This window comes from Catharus ustulatus, chromosome 9 (genome assembly GCF_009819885.2).
Source record: "Catharus ustulatus isolate bCatUst1 chromosome 9, bCatUst1.pri.v2, whole genome shotgun sequence".
NCBI classification, from domain to species: Eukaryota; Metazoa; Chordata; class Aves; order Passeriformes; family Turdidae; genus Catharus; species Catharus ustulatus.
Window position 1 is genome coordinate 17,744,486 of NC_046229.1, and position 19,909 is coordinate 17,764,394.

Sequence of the window (19,909 nt, forward strand, 5' to 3'; positions counted from 1 at the left end):
TGACACCTTAATGCATACAGGGCAAAGATTTAAGTCAATGTTATCAAAGAGTCTCATCATGAATATTTGTATGTAGTGGAATAATGTTTACTTTTTCTCTCTCAGGGCCATTTTATGTGCCAGATCTAGTTACTTTGCTGCTATGCTGAGTGGAAGTTGGGCTGAAAGCTCTCAAGAGCATATCATTCTTCAAGGGTAAGTGTTGTCTCTGCAAGTCGTGTGGGAGCAAAGGTAGGCAATTTACAATCACTGCAAATATGGAACGACTGTGCTGTGTACTGAGCGCTGAAGATTAATGTGCCTTGACACTTTTTTCCAGCCTGATACATTTCCTGAGTGCTGTTTTGACTTCAAGATGAAACTCTGTGTGTAGTGTATTTGTTAATATTGTCAGATGATTCAGAAAAGTCTTTTTCATCAGCAGAAGGGCACTAATCCTTTTGTGTAGAGTATATTTTAATATTCACAATCCACTTGAGAATTCTTTCACTTCTTCTTGTACATGTCATGAAAAATACTGTGAGTGTCTATACAATGTAGTTTTCATACTTATTTGTACAATAAGTATATTTACAATGTAAAGGTAACTAACATTTCATAAATAGTGTTTAATTATGATATTCCAGTAGCATATACTAAAGCAATTTTATCTAGTTAGCTTGTTCACCACGGCTTTTTGTGTGAGAATAGTGGAACTGTCACTGTAGGATGAATACTTAAAACTTCATAGATAAGCTGGTGACTGCCAGGTTAGTTCTTTTCAGTATCAGAAAACTCTATTGAAGTACATTCAATTTCCTTTAAAAGCAAAGAAGTATTGATCCATGTACATGTTAGCTTTTTTTCTCAGGCATGATGTTGGATGACTCGGTTTCCTTCAGAAACAACTGTGTACCTTAGTCTGCAAAATGTAAATGCTTTGTGTTAATATAAAATCTCTTGGCCAAGTGATACTTTCTTAAGTGTTCATTTTAGTTTCCTGTCAGTGTAATAATGCTGCTGCAAAATCAGAAAGGTTAGCTGTTGATTTGGTTGTAACTTCCAAATCCTTAAAAGACAATATACTTGCAATTTAATTTATTCCTTAGATTTTATGGTGTTTTAGAGGCTGATAATCACCAATTACTCTGGTGTTTACACTTCTCTCTTTGTAGTTGATATTTCTGTGGTTAAGAAATTTTCATCCTTATTTTTCAGTAGAGGAATTCTCCTGAGAAGTACTGAATCCTTGTATGAGACTATTCTCATGCCAGTGTCTCATAATTTCTGTTATTATGAGTTGTATGCATGATTTTACCTTTTCCAGTTCACTTTTCTGCTTAGTGCTGGTTTCTGTGCTGTCTTTTACAACACTTATAAATGAAGTACATATGGCTTATTCTGAAATAATGAAAATTCTGCTTAAGGTAACAGCTGTCAAGACTGTGGGAAACTCCTCCTCGCTGACTTTATGGCTGTTGTGTGTACACTGCTATACAGGGAGACAGCTGTGCTGATTTTGCTTCTTGGCATATTGCAACGCTGGTTTTTTTCCTTTTGCTTTTAGTCATCAATGTCAATTGCTTAAACATGTCTAATGTTTTAAAGGGTCTTAGCTCTGCATGAATATTCCATTTACACTAATGCACACAGCATTTGTGGGTCCTGAAGACTGCACACAAGAATGTGCGTGCACAAGTAGAAGAAGATGTTGTTCAGGTCATGTGCACCATTGAGGCATCCTGTGCCTTTCTGCATTAGGATGCTGGGAGTGTGAAAGGATGTAAGCACTGCTGGGTAGGACTGCCAGCTTTCTTAATCTGAATCAAGACTTTCTAAATATTCTGAGTAATATTTCTACTTAGTATCGTAATAAAAAGACTAAATATATTTTTAGTGTTGCAAAACCATAAATATATCATAAAATAAGGACTTTGAGTAATTATTATAATAAAACAATTTTAAAATATATAGTTAGTTAATAGTTGACTCATTGGCCATGATGAAAAAAACCTTCCATTTTATCAGTGTAAATAATATAGTTATTGGTATTAGTTTGATTATTACTTATTTTTAAAGATCTAAAGCATTAGAAAGTTTCAGCAAGTCCATTGAGTAGCTAAATTCACCCCAAATGTACTCCATTTAGATACTCCGGCATTGCAAAATCTTACTGCTTTAATTTTATCAGATCGTTTGCCTTCCATTCACAGAGCAGCTGGATGATGTATCAGCTTTTTGACCAACTTCTTTGGCTAAGAAATGTGATGCATTTTATTATGAGCATGTCTTTATATTTTTTTAATTCTTTTTTGCAGCATAAGCCATGCAGAAATGAATGCTGTCTTGCATTTTATATATGGAGCTATTTTGGACTTTCCAGACGAAGTTGATGTTGGGTATATGTAAAATTTTATTATTTTTTAATTCTAGTTTGTGCTTGTTTGCTTTTTCTATATTTTCTCAATTAAAAATCAAAAGGAAAACTCAAAAAATAAAGCTTTTTATTTATTTGACAGCAACTAGAAAAGGTGTGCCAGCAAGTTTTGGAATACTCTATGAGAGTGAAAAGCAGGATCATGTTTTATACCAAAATAATTCTCAGTTTGCCTGTACCTACCCTTTAGTTTTCCAAATAATACATGTGATATATTGTGTGCTAGTATATACAATGTGTGATAGTATATAACAGCTAGTACTTTGAATTTATTTTTGAATAATCACTTGAGGTGATGAGAAGGCTAAGTAGTTAGTCTTAGTTCCATAAAAGATGGTATATAGGAACCAATGTAAATGTTGGCATTTTTCTTCTGGGATAGTTTAAATCACAGTTTTATACATAATCCTGTATTAGTGAAGTAAATTCTGAAATTTGTGAATTATTCTCTGAAATCATTTATATATTAGGTGATGAACTCTGTCAATAAACATTAAAATGCTTCAATTTCTAAAAATATGGAACTGTTTATAATATGTCTAATATCAATGTTTAGCTAATGAATTTATATAGAAAATAAAATTATGGTATTGATTATTATATAAAATAATAGTTTGCTCACTATGCTTTTTAAGAATGTCATCGATAACATTTTATGTAATCTTTGGAAAAAAATGTACAAAATTCTGGAACTCTGCTTGCACAAATATTTTTTTCATTTGCTATCCTGAAAGTGGAGAAACTGAGAATCTTCTAAACAGTTTCTCAGCTATGATGGAGGCTTTTTTTTATACAGGCTGAACTTGATGGCTGGGAGATTATTATTAGGTCAATACATGTCTCTGCTTTGAGGATCATTCTTTGGCAAGTGTCACACTTGGTTATCAGTCTCTTTCTGCAGTAAGTTCTGACTGAACCAAGAGGTGAAGTTAGCATGTAAATTGTCCTGTAAGGAAAATGCACACATCACAAGGATTGTTTGATTTCTGTCACTGCTGCTTTCTCTTTAGTCGCATGTTGGGCATTGCAGACATGTATGGGCTGGATGGACTGAAAGAAGTGGCTATCTACATTTTGAAAAGAGATTACTGCAATTTCTTCCAAAAGGTACCTCACTTCTCATGCTGCTTTGTGAGCTATAGAGCCTGAGAATTTCAAATCTGTGACTTACACTAAATCCTAGTGACAAGATAGGCAAGAACATGTGATCAAGGTATTGGCTGAAGTCAGCAGTCCCTGTTCTCAGGTGTGAATCTGGGATAGATTTTGGGAGTAAGGGCTGTGATATCATCCACCTATTTATAGGCAGTTGGAAACCCCAGCAGATTAAAAGCAGTATTCCACATGATTAATTCTGTGTATTAAATTACACTGAGTATAGTTTAAGATGTGCTATTGTAAACGTAACTGTTCTTGGTGGGCATGTGGAAATGCTATATATTTGCATATCTTGTTTCATGGGAATATATTTAGAAAAAAATGTCAGTTCAATTAAAATTAGTTTATAAACAAACACCTGCATAGAGTTGAGCATTTCATACATTAGGCTCATGAAGCTGAATCCTACTTTACTGACATGTGGAAATAGATGATTTCATAAAGGCAAACTTAAATACCATGGCAGCTGACATTCCTTCTGAATCTTTGAACTGAATATTTTGTACTTCTGTATGGTTTCTGTAATTCAAAATGTGTAATAATTGTGATAATTTTCTAAAAACTCTAGCCTGTTCCTGGCAAACAGCAACCTGTACTAGAATGCATGGCTATTGCTCATTCATTGGGAGTGGAAAACCTATATGCTGCTTGCATGAAGTAAGTAAAATAAAATAAAATAGTTTTTACTTTATCTGCTTTCTGTTGAAATTATTTTATTTTGCAAGATAGGGTATATTTTGGCATATGAAACGTTTACATTTTAAATGTTTTTTCCTCACAATACTTTAGAGGTATCACTTATGCTAACAAGTGAAGATAGAACATTTTTCATCTTCCTTACCTAAGAATGGCTCTCTTTTCAACAGATGGGTAGGAAAACATTTTGCAAGATGTTTTTCAGAGAAAAGCTTTGCCAATTTACCTACTGAACTTCAGAACAATTGTCTTGTTATGTTGATTAACTCTTTGGTAAGTAGTATGCTTTGTATAAAAATAGAGCAATGCAATTTTTTTCCTTATTTAGCTGTACAATGTAATTTAAGAGATAATAAATGCAGTATCTTAAATCTGTAGTACGTTTATACTATGTAAAAGTTCCAATTAAAATAACAATTTTAAAAACTATTTTGATGTGGAATGTCATTGTTATGCTTCATGATACACTGTCTAATGATCGTCATATCCAAGTCCACCATAATAATAGAAAATATGTTTATGAAACACAACTGTGATATCATAATGCAACATTATGGAAGTGTTCAAGGCCAGATTGGATGGGGCTCTGAGAAATCTGGTTTAGTGGAAAGTGTCCCTGCCTAGAGCAGGGAGGCTGGGATTAGAATACCTGTAAGGTCCCTTTCATCCTAGGCCACCCTATGATCCTCTGATTATGTATTTGGATAGTGAGGAACAGGAAATCACTGTATCAATTTCTGTGTTACATGGTGGCATACATCATTTGTGATTGCCTTTTCATCTTTACCTGTATTCTAATTTGGAAAAACTTGACTTCTCTTTTTTTCAGACCTCAGGTGGTCACTGGCTATCAGAGACCACAAGCTGTTTGTTCACAGACAGGCTGACTTCACAAAAATAAAGTAGCAGTATAGTATCTATAACTTTTGCTTCTCAGATACCAGTACTACACTGGTCCCCTCAAAGCTCAGCTTTCATTTTTTGTGGCACTTACTTAGAGTGTTCCAATTTAGACCTGCCTAAATTTAAGTATTTTCTAATTGTATTTCTGTTTAAAACTGTGCTCAGAGCTGACTTAAGATAACTGATTTGAACTAGACCTGTTAACAGAAGTTTGGTTAAGTACTCAGCCTGTAAATACACACTGAATTGTAACAGATATATGAAAATTATATAGAAATAAAGGTAAATCTGTACAGCTGCTGACAACCATGACTGTCTATGTATGTAGTTCCAATGTGGATTGTCACAGACAAAATGTAATCTAACTAGCTCAGGTAACATTCACAGCATGATTTTGGTAGCAGTACACAACCAACTAAATATGTGACTTCTCATATCTCATACTGAAGTCCTTGTCCCCATCCATGTCTGTGTTACTGTGCTACCCAAACTAAATAGCTCCAGTGTGGCCGTGCAAACATAGCCCTGGTTCAAGAGTTGCACTCTGGAATGGTTCTGGCCAAGAACTACCCCTTGCTGAAAGGACTGGGAAGCTTTCTTGGGACTGCGTTTTTTCAGGACTTCTGTGATGAAGTACTCAAAGTGCTGAGGCCAGCAGGTCAGCTAGGAGTGGCAGCTGCAACTGCATATTCACGTGAAAGCCTGAAAAAGGACAAATTTCAGGGCTGTATGCCCTTTAGATTGGATATTAGGAAAAAGTTCTTCCCCTAGAGGGTGTTTGGGCACTGGAACAGCTCCCCAGGGCAGTGGTCACAGCACCAGCCTGGCAGAGTGCAAGAAATGTTTGGGCAATGCTCTCAGGCACAGGGTGTGACTCTTGGAGATGGTGCTGTGCAAGGCCAGGAGTTGGACTCGATGATCCATGAGGGTGCCTTCCAACTCAGCTGTGGTTCTGTGATCATGAGAAGCTTGAGAATATCTACAGTTAAAATACCTGCATAAATCTTACAGAACGAAGATGGCAGCTATAATCGAGAGTATGTCTAGTATCTCAAGATGTTCTGCCACTGTATTTTATCAGGACACTGAGCTGTTCCTAGAATATACACATAGCAATGTGTGTCATATATTGTATAAAATTTGTGAAGTTTTAAGTAACATTTTCAAGTACAGATTAGTTCATTCTGATCTACACCCACTTCCAACTCCAAACTACCTCAGGTGTGTACTGTAGCTAGGAGCACATGTTCTGGGTTCTTCTCTAGGCCCTTGTGCAACATTATTGGGACAACTGAAAGGTAATTGTTCAGGCCTTCCTTCCCCTTATTCTAGTATATAAAGATCTGTGGTTGCAGTCTGTGTTGAAATCCATGTGCTACCTTGCCAGCATTTGCACAACAGTCATGGCACTGTGGTACTTGGTACTGCCCCTGTTGTGTACCAGCTTCTCTGGAAGGTTTTTGCAGTTTGTACTAAAGTGGGTTTTAGTTCCCATATTAATGATTTAAAATTTGTGTTGGTGTGTCTGCAAGATTCACTGGTATTTTACAGACTGAAGTCTTGAAAGTGTCTAGAATTACAAAATTAAACAATAAAGCATAAGCCTCTTCTGCCCAGAGAATGCTTCTGGTGAGCATTCATTTCAGTGGTTAAGACACCCATTCCAAAAACTCCTGGAATTCCCAGGGAAGTTTTTCACAATCTGCTAAAATGCTTTAAGCCTGCTTGAGGGATGAAGAAGAAGAGGTCTGACATTAATTTTGCAGGGCCTATTGTATGATTTACAGTCCTTTTTCTCTGATGCTAGAGTTCTCTGCTGTAAAACTTAACAGTTGCACCCAGTTAAACAATATAATTCTGCTGATCCTTTCATTTACTGATGCTGGAAGTGTAAAACCTAGTTAATGTGACAGCTCTTTAGAGGACAAAAAAGGTGCAAAGAAAAGGAGACTGTTGGTGGGAAAATCCCCATACCCTAACCCTAACATAGAAACATTAAAATGGGAGTGCCATTTAAAGCACTGTCCGGGTGCTTTATGTGTGCCTATCCCCGCTGTCTCAACTTCATGCAAGAAAATTACTGGGGTTTTAGATAATTAAAGTGGACTCTACTTTAAAATGGTTAGGAAAAAAGTACAATAAGAGAAGTAAAATTCAGTTAAAACCACTTCTACGAAGTGCTGATTTAATTAGAAGTCAATGAAGGCATTTTACATTTCAGTGGAAGTGTCTAATGGGAGTAAATGCTTATTGCCTTGTGAGGAGGGGTTGAATTTGAGACAATTCAAAAAGCTTGTAATTGAGTCCAGTGGGAGCAAAATCAAACCATAAGCATATTTATGACCTGTAGAGAAGCAAACTGAGTTTGCCCAGAGATGAGTAAAATAATTTTTAAAATATATTTTAACAATGCATGGTCAGATTTTATCTTTTAACTATAATATGCACAAAGAAGGTACTCCCTGCTTTCTAACTTGCATAGGACAAATGTGATTGTGATCTGAATTTGCAGTAGGGGTTTTTGTGTCAAATATTTATCTGAATTGTTGCTTTTTCGAGTGTTAATGCATAATTTATTCGTGTCCTGCTAGTTCAGGTTGAATAGAGCTTTCAGGCCATTCTAATGTGGATAACCATAAATTCCAAGTTCTTTTCAAGAGCGTGTTAGCCAGTAGAAGTTGCCCTCAGGTACTGTGCTGATGCAGTGCATGAAAGAACCAAAGACACGGACCTGGATAATAAATATTATCAAATCCGTTTGTGTGTTTGAAATGTAACTAGAAACATAACAATTACTTTTCTTTGAGAAACTTTTGTTAAACAAAACTCCATCTGGGAAGACAAATATTTGTTGTCTGACTCCCTTAAATAAAGCAAAAGGATTCATAATTACAAAAAACTTTTCTCTTTATCCCGAATGCTGGGCCATCCACACTCACCTAAAACCTCAACTTAGCAGTTTTATTCAAGAGTTTATTATATCTTTCAGTGACCTATGATCTTGTTCTCTATTCAGCTTCCCCAGATAATGTTTGCCTTATTTTCTTCAGGACTGCAGTATCTAATGATGCAGTTGGAAAAAATATAGCAAAAGTTATTGAAAAGTATTACCTAAGTACTAATTTCTTGTTCTGCTTTAGTTTCAAAGGCACGTATAATATTAAAAATTATAAACCCCAAAATTTATTTAATCAGGGGAAATAATGGCATGATTGGATCCTTGTGTAAAAGCTCAGTAACTGAACAGAGGCTGTTTTACAGTCAACAATTCTTTAGGTAATTGCTTGGCAACAGGCTAATTTCTGTTTGTGTTTCAAGAACCACAAGAATGCTGCTTCCCGTTTGATGGAGAGTGACCGGCTGATCAATAGCCTTCCCCGAGTCAAGTGGACAGAGGCAGCTGTGGCCCTGGCATCACAGCTGCATGAGGAATGTGTAACCTTTATTGTTGCAAACTTCCTACACGTAGTACAAAATGAAGGCTTCTCTGTTTTGCTGCAGGTAAAAGTGCCATCAAGTTATTATATGCTTTCAAATAAATTGAATTGTATCACATTTTGGAAAGTTCAGGCTGCTAAATTACCAAAATAGTTTCAACTTTTGCTTTGAAGTGCAATTCTATGGTAAAAAAACCAAAACTTGGGCAGCACTAAGATTTTTAGGGGAGTAGGTTTTTTCAAGTTTGTTTTAAAGCATGTAATTGTTTTGATACACAGGGCTAATACTTCATTCGGGTTATATGCAAAAAGTTCCAATTGATTTAGTAGGACAGTTTCTGTGTTGCAAAAAGTACAGATACCAGTTTCAAAAAAGCTTTCAGACCCCTGGAATAACAGCATGGATTTACAAGATCATGAGTATGAGCAGTGTACTCAAACTTCCACTGATTTGTGTTGGGAGTTGCACCCATGTGGCAGTGCTGCAGGTTCTGGTGTGAACTTACCTAGTCATCCAGCCAGTTCAGTTCTCCTGTGAAATATGTTTTCGAGTATGTACAGAGGACTGAAAACAATAAAGAGGCAAGCGTTAAAATCATTTGCCTTTGGATCCAGAGATGCATGGGGCTGTAAATCATCACAGTGTGCTTGGTTCTAAAATCTCTGTTAATGAGTGAGGCCTCAGGATAATTTGCTGGAGGCCTGGAGAGGGGTGGGGTTATGGAATGGATACAAAAGGAGATGCTCAGCTTTGGAATAGCTCCTGCACAGCTTGATAGCAGATCGTCTCTGCTCAGTGATGTTTTCGCATACAAAGTACACGCTTTTGTTTTAAAGCACTGCCTTTTGTTGTTTCCTCAGGCACAGGCAATGAGCAGCGAACCTGACCTTCTAGAACTAATTTTCAATGCAATTGAAAAAAGCGTTAATAATGAAAATAGCTGCTTTCTTCTTGTAGCAGTGGATATGTTGCTGGACTCTGCAAATGTGAAGGAGATGGTAGGTTCTTCAAAGGGCAATGTTTGTAAAAAAACTATTCTGGTACAGTTTCATGTCATGGTTCAAATCAGATGATGTGGTGTGAGCTCAGATGGCTCAGTCATGCAGCTGTCGTCATACAGAAAAGCATCTGCATAAATCCAGGGTTCTTTTGGAAGTACAGAAAATCTAGGGATTTGCTTGCTTTAAAGAGAAACCCCATCCTGGCAATCAAAAAATTCCTGTGTGTTACTGAAAATGTAAGTCCTATGTGCAGCACTGCCCTACTGATCTTTATTATCATTTTAAATTCGTGATAAGAGAAAAACTTAGCAAAATGCTGCATTACCTAAAACTTAGAGGGGAACACAGCTTATTCTATTCCTCCCTAACTATTTCCCCCACTTTTTCTGAAGGTCACACATACGTTTACTTTTGTTTAAAACTGTCCTCTAAAGCAAGGACTGCCACTTAATCCAGTGTGTGTTTTTTGGATTGGGTGGAGGTGTCAGCCTCCATGTGTGTTACATACCATGTATATTCACACAAGCTAAATAATGATGTTTAAGCTGTGGTTGACTAATGCTGGGAACAATTCATAAATAGTATGACAAAGAATAAGAAATAAATGAAACATTAATTACTGCAATCTGGTGCTATTATAGATTCACTTGGTCAAAGCAATGAAAATTTAATCAAATACATTATTTTTCCCTGGAGTATTTGACCTTGTTGTGACACAGCTGACAGTGAGGAGCTATTATGGGGTTCATTTAAAAAAAAAGAAAAGAAAAGGAAAAAAAGAGCAATAAGAGCAATGTAATGTTTACCATTGCTGTAATTTGTAGCTTTTAAACTATAGAAAAAAATCACTGTGGTGGGCAATAATCCCTCAAAACCAGCATCTCCATCTAGCAGACCGTTATAAAATATAAGTGATGACATCATTGATCTAGCTTAGGGAGTAAGTAGATTCTGAAAGGAATAATGACTGGTTGCTATGACAATGTGCCCCTCGCCAGCTGCTGATTTGTTACTTGAACACAGGGTTTTACGTGCAAGATCCAGGCGCTGCGTGATAAGCTCTGGGTCTTCCTGGTTCAGTCTTTTTATGCTGTTCGTCACACAGAAGGCTGGAAGCTGATGAGGCCAGACCATCAACAGAAGATACAAGCAGGTATGTCTGGCATCAAACAGCATTAGAATTTTTTAGTAATCTGTTTAGTGGATATAATGCAGATGGAATTGTGGAGCATTATATAAATTAAAGCAAAATCTGTGCTTCTTTGTGTTTTGAAGTGGTGTTTTAGAATAGAAGCATGATGGCATGCTTAGCTAGTTTCAGACATGGGAATCGGTAAATCATTTTCTGTGAAGAGTCTTCTCTGCTTTTCTTTTTAGGAGTATATATGATAGAAACCCCCCACCCCCACCATCATGTGGATGGATTCTATTCTTATTTACAGCTACTCTAAATTACTAAAAACACTGCAGGAGGATTAAAAACCTGATCTGCCTCATTTTTAAGGAGATAAGAGCAGTGGATGAATTAAATTTGCACAAAGCAGATTATCTGTTCCATGAATTCTGTTTCTGCCCTTTATCGTTTTCTCCATGCTGTATAAATATTGCTCGTCTCTTGCATAATGCTCATCCTGTGCACTGTGAGCAAATGCAGATAGCTGGGCTCCTGGCTGCCTGGCATTGTGATCTTGTGTGTGCTGCTGCAGAGAGCCCCCAAGGAGCTGCATGGTGTGCTCTCAACATTTTAACAGACAGCACTTCCAACAAAAAGGAGTTCTTGTTCTGAATGCTCCTTTGTTTTGAAGTACACGAGGATTCAGAGGATGTGGAACTGATGATGGAGTTCAGGTTATGGTTTAATATTACCTTTGACAGTACAGTGTTGTAAAAGAAAAGAATGTTAAAATACTTCTCTGAATTCAAATCACTTTTGATTCAAAGGAGACATGAACATTTTTATGTCCTTTCTGTTAAAGATATTAGTAGCAAGGATGTAATAGTTATAAAAATGTTTACCTAGAGGTAGATGAAAATTTTATTCTACAGTTACATGCTGAAAGATGCAGTGACAGTCTTTCTAAGCATGATTTAGGGATGTGGTCAAATAATATCTCCTACTACTAAGAAAACAGGGATAGGATTTCTTCTTGATTATAAAATACTTCAGAGGCGGAGGAGTTGGCTTTTAAAAAAGGGTGGGTTGTTCTGATTTGGGGTGGTTTACTTTTCAGATGATCATGGCTCTATTGTGAATGATGTTTTGGCTACTTTACACTAGTGCTTTCAATAGAAAAAATATTTAAAATCAAGGAATGTCTTAATTTTCCAAACTCTTATCTTGCCAAAAATTGTTTTGGTTTTTTTAGGTTAAATTCTGACTGAAGTTGCATACATTTTATATATGAAAAGACTGAAATGTTTGCATTAATTATCTGGTTTTAATTACAGTATTGGCAGACAAATTTTAATCCTCCAGTGAAATATGTCTGGGATAACTTAGATCAACTTTCCTCTTAAAGATTTCTGGTGGTGGTTTTTCTCCTATAAATTTAGCCTATATAGATTTAGAAGGCTATAACAGAGGAAGAAAAATGTCAAAATAAGAGACATGATATTGTGTTTTTTTTCATTTACAACCTGTCTTGTGTTTTCGTAGGCACAAATTTATAAGGATTTTGTCTTAATATATTGGTATGTATTAATATGCAGAGTCACTGCTAGAAAAAGGATTAGATCCCTGGGGTGCCATTTTCAGCATACCTTTTGTATGATTTTTGGAGTCTTATATGAAAATTATTTTTAGTATCTTTAGTAAGAATTCGGCATTTTTTTTTATTATTCATACAAAAAATGTTTCCATGTATATTACCTCAGAACATGAGGCACTGAATGCCTAATTTTTTTTTTTTTTTTTGCAAAATCTTTTTTTCAGCTGAAATATGAATACAGACATAAATGAAACCTATCGATTCTGGGCCTTTACAGTGTCTATAAATATCCCTTTTGTGTTCTACAAGTGCAATTGATTTAAAAGCTTTGTTGAAAACTGCTTTCCTCCCAGAGTACATCAGATAAAAAAAAAAGGCATTCACTGCCTGAAAACTCCACATGACAATCACAGGGACACAGGGATAATTCTCATGACATTATGCTGCATGCTGTCTGAAGAGGCACTATGACCTTAATGTGTACTTTTAGGTATTTTGGCTTTGCCAATTTTGAAAATTAATGTAATTAATCTTTTCTTTATATAGTATAAATAAATACCTTATAAGTAACAATACACTTAAAAACTGTTAATACACTAAATTTGAAGATATCTTTTTGTAAATTTTGTACACTTTCAAAGGTCTCAGTGCACTGCTAGCTTTAAATGAATTGAGCTTGGATAAACAAAAGTCTTACTATGGACATGGGGAAACAGAAGAGTTAAGTAACTTGCTTATGGCCATGTGATGTCATTACAGATCCCACATTTTTTGTTCCAAACATAAAACCATGTATTCCCACTTAACATTTACCATGTCACCAAAATTAGCCTTTCTAAAGTAAATCAGGACCCAAAGAAGTGCTTTCTGATTTCACATGATGTTAACTGAGTAGGCTGGCTTGATTTCTATCCCCCTTCTTCCCTGCCAAACAGTGAAGAAACTGCTTGTTCCTTTTACAGCTGCATTTGACAAGGGTGATGACCGCAGACTTGGCAAAAAGCCTGTATTCACCAGTTCTCAGGTAAGCATTTATATCCAAACATTTAAAACATTCCAGATAATTGCAAACAAAACTATTTTCATTGTTTTTTTAAATTAATTCTTATTTTCCATGTTGCTTAATGGAACTTGTTTTTGAAAAATCTGTATTTTCTTGTAAACTGTTTCTGCAGGATCAGTTATGTTGATTACTGGAAACATCTTAGGACTCAGACTGTGTTCTGCGACATTTTCAAACAGATAAGCTCAAATAAAAGGCAGGAATTTGTGTTCAGCACCTCACATTCCTCTCTTGCTACATAATGAAACTCATCTGCTTCCCAGAGCAAATGGTTTGCTACTGAGCTAATGAATCTCTGCTATTATTACAAGCCACCACAACACTGAGTCTGTTACACTCCCTACTCTGAAAAACATTTATCAGTACCTTCAACAACTCTTCTATTGAAACTCAAAACTACATTATTAATTGGTAAAAAGCCAGGATGGGTTTCACATGATTTGACAGTCTCACATACATTGCAATGACACTGGTATCACAAAGATTCCTGTCATGGAATTCTCTGTGTTTGAGTTCCTCTTTACTTAAGAGAATCAATATTGGCAATTCTGTGTGGATGTGCTGTTGGTTATGGTTAAAAACATCATGTGTTGTAAAATAATTTTTGGCTTTATGGCTGTAATAATTCCTAGTCTTTGTTCCTTTTTAGAAAACATGCACATGTAATCAAAAAAATTTTCTTGCTCAAACAGACACTAATAATATAAATAAGCAAATATTACAGTAATTTATCCAAAGTAAAAGTGACATTCAGGTATTTCTGTCTCCTCTGCATATAGTAGTACTTTAATACTCTTGAAAGCCAGCAAACTGAGCTAAAAATATGTGTGCATGGGTGTATGTACATACACATATATAAATATATTTCTATGTTGACTCTTGTTGCTTTAGATTAATGTACTACTTTAAAAGTAGATGTATTTCAGAAATTACAGATTATGGATAGTCTGGTATTACAAATGTTTTGTTTGGGTTTTTTTCTGATGCCATTTTTTTTCCCTAGCTAAATAAAGCTACTACTGCATCTGTTGGTACAAGGAATACTTCCTGGGCAGAACACAGCAAGAAAGATTGCTGGGGAGATTCTTCCACTAATCAGGATAAAATGAAATCTGATGGATTAGGAGCATCTGGACATGCATCCACCAATAGAAACACTGTTAATAAGACTTCAAAGCATGAGGATGTAAAGGGGAAAGATGGCAAAAAATTAGTTTCCAAGATTACTAAGGATTCCAAACCTGGGGAAAAAGCTGCTTTGCCAAAGGCTAGAGCTGTTATAAAGACAAAAATAGAAAATAATGGAAATCTGAAGGCTGAAAGCATGCTTACCAAGCAAGATATAGAAAAGACATCATCTGCAAGTGGACAAAAAAATTCAGGAAGCAGCAAAGGACTAAAGAATCATGAAGGAAAAATTGCAGGTGCCAGACCTAAAGTGCTGACAGTAAACTCAAGCATGCAGAACAAAACAAAGCCATTGAAAAAAACCTCAGGGAAGGAATCTCCCTCCTTGGTGACTGTGGCAGCAACTTCCAGCAAGTCAGCAAATTCAAACATTGATATCCAGACTGCGGCTGAACAGACAGAGGAACCCAAAGAGGATAAATCGGGAGAGGAAGGGAAAAAGCAGAGTGGTAATTTTTTATAATTCTTTCTTTCAGGTTCTCTTCTAATTGGTCTCAGGCTGGGCATACACTGAAAAACAACCAGGGAAGCTTGAAAACAATCTACTATAAATTGAAGTTACATTCTTCCCCTGTAAATGAGTATAAACTGACTTTATGGTCAATTAATAGCCATCTAAAACAGTAAACATTTTACAACTTTAGCATGTATAGTCTTCTCAATAACTGATCTTCATATATTAGATTTTTTCAGTACTAATATGCAATGCATTTCCCCCTGCAATTAACTCTGAATTTACTTTACAGTTGTGAAAACAAAGGCATCTGTGAAGGTATCAAATGGGGTCGCCACCAAAAAAAAAAAGACGGAGATTGAGGCTAATGTCACAACAAGCAGGTATGTTACAAAGCAATATGCTGCTTTATACATGTGTGCATGAGTGTATGAGTTTGGGAAGAAAGGTTTCAGGTGAACTATTAAACTTAACATTTGATGTCCTTTTTACTCTGAGAATGGTTGTCTGTAGGATGTTATTTGGAAAACACTTTGAGTTAGCTATTGGCAACACTGGTGTAAAGATAAAATTGGTTTGGTTTTTGTGTTGGACTATTGCATGCTAATCATTTTTAAATTGTTATAGGTCGTTCAGAATTCTGCATACTGGAACAGTCAATGACTACAGGTGTTGTAAATGTACCATTTCTGGAATAGTTTAGATTAAGCTGGACGGGAAACAGCTGGAGTGAAATTGTGAAATGGGTCATTATATGTACATATTTGTATATAAATAAAAAATATAGATATATATTTAATTTTTATTTTCAAAAAGTTTACTTTTTAGGTTGCATTTTCAATGTTTATATATGTGTGCACATTAAAACACATATATTTCTTGTTTAAATACAATTAAATATTGCTAGATCTAAGCCTGGAAATAATGGATGTAATGATTTCTTTGCAGTCTGACAAAAAAAACAACAGGAAAAGGGTGTAATGAGCAAAATGTACAAGCTGGTCTAAAGAAAAAAGGGAATGTGAGTACGAATTCTGCAGCACAGCAAAAGACTCAAAACACACCTACCAATTCTCCCAAGAACCAAGGTAAAGTTTCATACAGCAGTTAAATGATCTGCCACTATTATGCAAAGCTTTGAGGTTTGTTTGTTTTTTAGCACAACTATTTGGAAAAAAATCTTGTGGAGAATTCTGGGTTTTTTCTGTATTTCATTTTTGGTAACAATCCTAAACTGTAAAATGCAAATTAATGTGTCAACTTCAAAATACTTAAAAGACTGTCTTCATTGCCAGTCAGTGTTTTCTTCTGCTTGTTTAATCTGCATTGCAGAGTCTCCCATTTGCTGATCCCCTGCACTTCTGCATTTGGAACCATGACTGAGCTCAACAGAAATTCTGTAGGTCAAGCATTTGAGATAAGCCTTAAGGATCTGGACTGCAGACTGCTTTATGCCTCCCTATTTTGGTGTTTTCCCCTTTTCCCTCACAGTAGAGCTACTGGTACTAGCTCCCAAACAAATACTTGAATTCAACAGCTACTGACAGCAGGGGTAGGAAATGACACTGTAGAACACAGAGAGGAAACACTGCTTTAGAAGGATGCAAAGCATTAAGGATGGAGCTCCAATATTCAAGTTATATTATCTTAAATGCACTGTGATATAGAAGGCACAGGTTCTGTCAATTTGTGGTCATTAAAGCTCTTGCAGTATTTTCTGACTGAGCAGGGACATTAACTCTGCTATTCTAATCACATTATAACTAATGTAATTATTTCCTGCCTCTGCTCATTTCCTCTACAATATAAATTGAACACAGTACTCAGCACTTCCTGTGCTAAGCTGCTGTGTAGTATTTGCATGCATTATTATAGAGCTGCTGCTTTCTGCTCCAGGGATGACTATTTCAGTTACAGGCTGAAGTGTTTCCTGTATGTATATTCTATGAACTGCTTTAAAGGTGCCAAGATGGTATTTTTTTCTACTATTTGTTATTTCAAATCTTAATTCTTTAATAAGCCTTAAATCCCTTAGTTACATTAGAAGCTGAGTAACTTGATTTTTGACATAAGCAAACATTAACATAAAATTGGTGAATATACTGTGACTGGCACATACAACCTTTATAGTCTTTTTTACTGTTTGTTAGGACCTCAGGGGGAATCACCAAATTCACTGAAATCAGGAATGTCTCCAAAACATAATGAAGAAAAAAATGTGTTACAACACCTGGTTCAGACAACACTCCCAGAAAAACATGCTTCAGCTAAGAAGAAGAGTATTAAACCATCACAAACACCTGTAACAAAAGCCACTTCAAAAACAACACCTAAAACTGCAGCTCCATCGAAGAATGCTGAGATTACAAATAGTAAAGACCCGAAACAAAAACCAGCTGTATTAAAATCTCAGTCCTCTGCCCAAAAGCATTCAAGGAGTGATTCTCCTGTTGTCCAGAAGAATGTGCACCCCTCTGAGAACAGAGGTTCAGGACAGAAACTTGAGAAAAACACAGCTGATGCTGTGGCAGGTCAGCTTCATGACAATAATGAATGCCATTCTGCAAACGAATCTTTAAAACCTGCCATGAAAAGTAGCAGTGGCAATAAATTGTTGGAGTCTTGTCAATCCAATAATAAAAAATTACCAGAGGCTTCTGAAACTGTGCAATACGAAATACAATCCAAATCTCCTTCTCCTCAAATTGCAGAAGAAACTGATCATAAACTGAATATTTCACTACAAAATGACACGGAAACAAGACAAATCTCTGGAGATCAGCCTGGAATTAGAAAGACTGAAGATCCAGAGAAAGATGATAATACAGCTGAATTTCTCTGTCGTGCACAGTCTTCCAATGATGGATATTCAGACTTTTCCAAGGAAACCAATCAAAAGGCTGTTGTTTTAGGAGAACTGGTGAAAGATTCAAAAGCAACAAAAGCCTGTAATGATCAGAGTGATAAAATAAACTCTGAAACAGGTCTTAATTATGGTGAAAATGCTTTGTCAAGCTTTTCCCAAGTAACCAATAAAGAGGATGAGACATCATCTCCTCAGATCCATGTGGAAGGATTTGTTACAGTTGATGAACTGTGTGATACATCAGCCTTGTCTGAATATAAATCAGTTACAACAGATGTAGATGACGCTTCAGAATGTTCCACAGAACAAATAACAGAAAAATATTCACCTAATTACACTGAGCTTATAGAGCCTATGGAAATGCCAGAAAACCATGAAAATGCAGAAATGCCCTTTGTGGACCACTGGAGTACTAGTGCTGTAGATCCAAAAGAGAGTCCTGAATCAGATACTGGCAGTGCAACCACATCCTCTGATGACATAAAACCAAGATCAGAAGATTATGATGCCGGAGGCTCTCAGGACGATGAGGGATCCAATGAAAGAGGGATTTCTAAATGCAGTACTATGTTATGCCATGATTTTCTTGGAAGAAGCAGCAGTGACACAAGTACACCTGAGGAATTAAAAATTTATGATAGCAGCCTAAGAATAGAAGTGAAAATGAAAAAAGAGGGTTCTGATCTCTTCCGTGTTAATTCAACAAGTGATGATGAAATACCAAGAAAAAGACCTGAAATTTGGTCCCATCAAGAGAGTTCACGGACCACTACTAGAGAAAGCAAGAGCTCTACTTTTGGTAATGCACAGTTTACTCAGGAAGCAGATCAAGTTTCTTCTTCTGCTGATGAAACAGAAGATGACAGATCTGAAGGAGAGAACGTTGTAGAAATGTTTCCCCCATCAAATGTTCCTACTCAACAGTTCCATGGAATTGATAATTTAGCTTTTGAGGATGCAACAGAAAATGATACTGCAAGTCAGGAGTTTTCTAAAACTAAAAATTTCAAACGATCTGTTTTACTTTCAGTAGATGAATGTGAAGAATTGGGAGCTGACGATAAAGTGGAAACTCACACTTCACGTCAGCACTCAATAGATTCTCTTACTCCTTCAGAAGTATTTGACAGTGTTTCTCAAGAGCACCATGGAAAGACATTTTACTCAAGATACTCATTGGAAACTGAAGGAGAATTCCTGGATGGTAAACAGCACAAGGATGGAAACAATGGATCGGATAAAAGTGGAAGTTCTCTGCATCTTCACAGTACTGAAATCCCAGGAAAAGAGAATCAAGGTGCTTCAATGACTGAACAAAATTGCCCAGAGAAAGTATATTCAGCAGGTAGTCCACATGCAGGAGAAAGCCAGCAAGTAAATATGAAGAATGAGGTGGCTAGTGAATTTAACCAGTGCAATAAGTACTTAGACAATGATGCAAAATCTCAAGAAAGACCATGTCATCTGGATCTTCAGCAGAGAGAAACTAATTCTGATGTGCAAAAGAGCAGCTCTGCAAAACCTGTAGAAGCCAGTAAGAATCAGATGCTGATTCAGGAAAATCAAGTGAGAGACAGTCAACCAGCACCTACTGAATGCGCTAATACTGATTTACTTCCAGGTAATGTACAGAAATAGAAACATTCAGTCATTCAAAACCAAATTAATAGGGAAAGCTTTGGCAATTTGTCTGGGATTGAATCCTGAACTGAAGTAATTTTGGCTGAAACTATATTTAAATATTTTTAATTATTTCATTTGGGTAGAGAATGCTTGTCTGTTTGAAATATCCGTCAATACCCTGCTGTTCAATGAGAAACTTCACTACAAGAAAAGAGATTTTATGTAATGCTAACAGAAAGATTGGATGTAGCTGTCTGTACTTCCATTATTTTTGATCCAATCTAACATTGACAGCATCAGCTTTTGATGGAATCGTAGTATTTGTTTTGTCTGCTTGACATCATATAGTATGTCTGAATGGGATGTGCAATAACTAAAGTAATAACCTTAACTAA

General features: G+C 36.1%; 1 protein-coding gene across 1 annotated transcript in view; it reads left to right on the forward strand.

Moving 5' to 3' along the window:
• The window catches only part of BTBD8 (BTB domain containing 8), a 42,474-nt gene that overhangs the window by 14,953 nt on the left and 7,612 nt on the right, over positions 1-19,909 (forward strand). Inside the window, exons 5-17 of the mRNA XM_033066985.2 lie at positions 106-195; positions 2,298-2,378; positions 3,427-3,523; positions 4,143-4,231; positions 4,441-4,543; positions 8,492-8,674; positions 9,472-9,609; positions 10,636-10,765; positions 13,283-13,344; positions 14,387-15,020; positions 15,318-15,408; positions 15,974-16,113; positions 17,176-19,512. Coding sequence (XP_032922876.1) covers positions 106-195; positions 2,298-2,378; positions 3,427-3,523; positions 4,143-4,231; positions 4,441-4,543; positions 8,492-8,674; positions 9,472-9,609; positions 10,636-10,765; positions 13,283-13,344; positions 14,387-15,020; positions 15,318-15,408; positions 15,974-16,113; positions 17,176-19,512 — 4,175 coding nt within the window. The remainder of the gene's footprint in view (positions 1-105; positions 196-2,297; positions 2,379-3,426; positions 3,524-4,142; positions 4,232-4,440; positions 4,544-8,491; positions 8,675-9,471; positions 9,610-10,635; positions 10,766-13,282; positions 13,345-14,386; positions 15,021-15,317; positions 15,409-15,973; positions 16,114-17,175; positions 19,513-19,909) is intronic.